A 4262-nucleotide genomic window follows, 5' to 3' on the forward strand; every position below is an offset into this window, starting at 1 on the left:
GGGAAGGGCGCCTCCCCGCCGGAGGCAGCGCGGCGTCGCCCATGAGCGCCCAGCGTCGGCGCTGAGCAGGGCGGCTGCTGGGAAGTACCGGGGGAAGAGCCTCGGGACCGCAAGGCAGAGGGCAGTGTGCAGAGCCCGCCCCCCGCAACGGCACCGAGGAGGGGCAGGCAGGTGAGGAGGATAAATCTCAACACCGTCCACAGAGCCTGTGAGCCGCTGCAGCACCGGCCGTGGAAACTCTGGAGCCAAATCCTCCTCACCAGCCCTGTGCCCTAGTTTATCAAGGCACTGTGCAAGTGGTGGGCTGTGCTGGTTAGTCATTTATGACAGGAGTGTCTTAAGGCAACCGGGTGAAGTTAGCTAACATTTCAGTAATCAAAATAGTTTTGCTTTAAACTGCAGTAAGTGGGCTGAAAATACAGCAGGTCTGAAGTGGAGAGGCTGAAGATGGGCACCTTCAGTTGATCGGAGTTTCTTCCTGTAACTCATGAAGACACGCTCCAGACTACAAAAAGAAGAAGAAAGTTGGACAAAGGACAGTCTCCTACAGACGCTCACTGTAACAATCCTGCATTTTAAGAATAAGATACTAGAGATAGGTAGAGGGATTTAAGAGTTTCCCAGGCTTGATTTTCCTAGAGTCAGTTTTCCTTTGTGCTTGCACACCGGTATTTCTCGCACAGGCCTATGGATTTGTTGCTAGCGGTTACTGCAGTGTTTGTTACTGTATTACAGCACAAACTTAAGCTTTGTCCTCCCATGATATACATGATGATTACATGAGAACTTAAACCAAGGACTGAATGATATGTTTCTGGCTTGCTATCCTGAGCCAACATTAGTATCATTTCACCCAGCAGCAAAGTCTCTACTTGAAAAAAGCCTATCTACTACAGCAGTGCACTTGGAACTGCCACACTGAAAAGGATTCACCTAGCAAGAAGCCGGGGCAGATGAAAAACAGTTCTCAGACACAGAAGGCATATGGTATTTCTACTTCTGCAACATGCAGCTTGAAAAAAAAAAAAACCAAGGTCATTCCTGGTTTCCAAGTCCTTGCTATTTTCACTCTGCACAGGCATCTGAGATTCAGCTATTGGAGCTCCCACCGTGGTCACAGTTTGCCAGTTGTTGCAGGCAACGATTGTTAAAGCAGTCACTGCTATTTCAAATTAATGTTGTCTATACTTTCATTTGAGTATCCTGGCTTTATTTAAACTGTACCAGTTTAAAAAATCAGTAAATTAACACCATATATTCCAACTCTGCAAGAAGTCCCCATTTTGGGGAAACTTACCAATAATGATGATGATGATAATGAGAACAACAGCTATCAATATTGCCCACATCTGTGAAAAAAGCCATACAACACTTACTACAAATCATGCAGTAGCATTCACTGGCCTTTAGGGTTCAGGAAAGCAGCCCCTGCAAGGTACTTTTGCACCATTTGGTCTAACGCAGCAAGTAAAACTTCTTCAGTAAGCAAGCTTGATTCACCATTACTGCTCAGAGATGGTAGGCTATGCACACAGGCAAAGCAGACCAACAGGTTCCTTTCCATTGTGCCTCCATGCAAAGCCTGTCTCGGACTATACAAGCAGGAATAAAGAACTACTAAACACCATTTCTACTCTTACCCTATACCGCATCATTCACTGTCTTTGCTGCTCACCAAAGATTCCAACCTTTGCCAACAGCTACAAGTACAGGAATCTGAATGAGCTCCTTCTGCTTCCTAATACTTCCTGCACATTAACTCAACCTATGCCTTTTTGGCCTTTTTCTTCCTGTTCCCCAAGGCCTCAGATTACTGAGGTGTTTCCCTCCGCTCATTGCCATCTTAGGCAGGGTCTTGCATCAAGCAGCGCAGCTGGTAATCTAGCTTTTGGTTACTCTACCTAACCACTACATCATGTTTTTTAAAAAGGATGCTATAAATTATGTAACACTCTTTTACTTCTGCGTTTTGAAATGCCGATTGTAATAGTGTTAACTGCAATACTGTGTAATGTAAGTATAGAAGCCATGGTTACCTTACAGTTCTTCCACCAATACTTTCTTTTCAGCTTGGCTGCACTGGTCTCAAACTGGGAAGCTCCTGCTTGCAGTGCATCAGCACGGTCATCCAACTCTGACAGCTTCTGATCTCGTTCCAATACCTTGTCCACATTGACTCTCATGATGTCAACCACCTACATCAGTTTAATGCTTACAGTAAGTTATTAGTTCTATCACCCTTAGCGGAACTTAATTGCACGCAACAGATAGCAACACATGGTACTCAATGTTCTCAAAATTAGGAGCTATTGCCTTGTAGTATATCCAGTCATAAGCTTAAAAAAGACTGTGAAATTCACCTGCGGCTGGAAGCCCCTAATACTACTTTAAAGTCTCAGTAGTGCCAGTTGTGCTGGCATTCCCTTAAACCTGGGAAATAATTACTGACTCACTTCAGAAGGCTTTGAGGCAAATAAACATGATAGTCAACCACATGTCAAAAAATACTGTCAGTAGCCAGCCTGGCTTTTGGACTCCCCAGAAATCTGGACATGTCATATTTGGTGGTCAGCCTTCATTGCTACTAATGAGAAAAAAGCTTGTTCTCTGCAAGAACAAAGGCTTTTATCTTTACTGATACCAAATCTTCAAACACCAAGTTTGCAGCTAATGTTTGGACACCGGTAACTTCTCTCTACTCCCCCACTCTATCTGAATGGATTTCTCTGGTTTTTTTTACCTTTTTAAGAGTTAAGATGACACAAATACAATAAAGCAAGATACTACACTTCCCCTTCACATAATGAAGGAAAACCTGCTTTGGCCAAAATATCCCTTCAAGTTATATAGTTTTCCTACAGGAAAATGATTACACTACTATCAGACTAGACCTTTACCTCATCAACTTGGTGTTGAGTCTGCTGAAGACGACGATTACTGCCAGGAGCCACATTTGAGCTTCCAGAGATACTGGCCGACCTGCAGTAAAGAAAGTCATCATTATTCTGTTTAGCTTTTGATAGTTTGTGGTTTTGGTTTTCAGTGGATATGCTTAGAGTACACAAGTTATCTGACACTCCTGAAAACAGGGAACTTGTATGCTTGGAATAAATAGAGGGCAGTTTCCTACTGGAGGAGTGATGATTTAACAACTGAGAATAGGTGTAAGTCATGCAGCGTCCCAGACATCTTGCCAAAAAATTGCTTGATGTGCTAGAAGACATCAATGAAAAGAGAGCCATGGCTTCCTTATACTGTAGTTTACAATAAGGCATGTGACAACTCCTACAATGGTTCACAAGGCTCAAACAGTCAGGAGTTTGGGCTCAGGGGTGTTCCTGTTTTCCAGTATGAACACAAATACTAAGCTTCAAGCTAGTAGTTCACAAAAAATTAAATACAGAAACTTAATTGTTGTTCTAACTATGTGCTCCTCCAGTGGTTGCCTCTGTCTCTATTCTTTTGAAACAGTTGACAGGAGCAAGAGAAAGCACAAGAAGGAAAAAGCATCCAGCATAGACAACAGTTTACCTCTGGTCAGCTTTGAATTCATAACCTCAGGCAATAGAGTTCTTTCTACCAGCTATAACACCCTGAATCTTTGTAACAGATGCAAGAGCATACATCTGTACATAATTCTCGTACCCTTTTCACCGCTTTACCAAGTTTTTGTTGTGTATCTCTAGAACAACCTGTATTCAATCTGCTTTTCCACGTTTTAATTTCTTCTGCATGAGAAGCATGTACTGCTTACTGCATCCTGACATTCAAAAGAGCTGAATCCAGCCATTGGCTGCATTCATACATGTGCACATTGATTTCTAATTTACATTTAGTGAGAACAAACATACACAAGGAGCAAACCAGGAAGCCTGTGACAAAGCTCAAGAGCAGTCCTTGTGGAATACAATATAACTGCTCCTCTGTTTTGGCACTTAAGTCACTCTTTCATGCCGTTTCACTGCTGGTCTCAGACCAAAGAGTCTCGGAAATGAAACCTCTTCCCGAGCGCAGAGCTTCCAAACACAACAACAAATCAGTCACCAGAAAGCGCTCCCTCAGTGTCCTGGCTGCCCGGGCAGTGCTTCCAGAGGGACGCCTGGGACCGGCGGAACTCCGCCTAGATCACCGCTGAGCCGCCAGAACAGGGCGGCCCCCGCCCGAGCAGAAGCCAGACGCCCTGGCTCCCGGCCCGAGCAGCGGCTCGGGGCGTGCGTCCCAGGTGTCGGCTACGCTCGGCCTCTCGCCACCGGCCGCGCCTC

The 4262-nt window shown here is 44.7% G+C and overlaps 1 protein-coding gene across 1 annotated transcript; it reads right to left on the minus strand.

Moving 5' to 3' along the window:
- Positions 1-1264: 1264 nt before the first annotated feature.
- VAMP3 (vesicle-associated membrane protein 3) lies at positions 1265-2979 on the minus strand (the record flags this gene model as incomplete). Its single annotated transcript, XM_010297050.1, has 3 exons — positions 1265-1349; positions 2037-2195; positions 2898-2979. Coding segments are annotated over 3 exons (326 nt in total), but the record flags the coding sequence as incomplete, so codon positions are not given.
- Positions 2980-4262: the final 1283 nt, after the last annotated feature.

The sequence above is a fragment of the Phaethon lepturus genome, unplaced genomic scaffold (genome assembly GCF_000687285.1).
Source record: "Phaethon lepturus isolate BGI_N335 unplaced genomic scaffold, ASM68728v1 Scaffold56261, whole genome shotgun sequence".
In the NCBI taxonomy this organism is placed as follows: Eukaryota; Metazoa; Chordata; class Aves; order Phaethontiformes; family Phaethontidae; genus Phaethon; species Phaethon lepturus.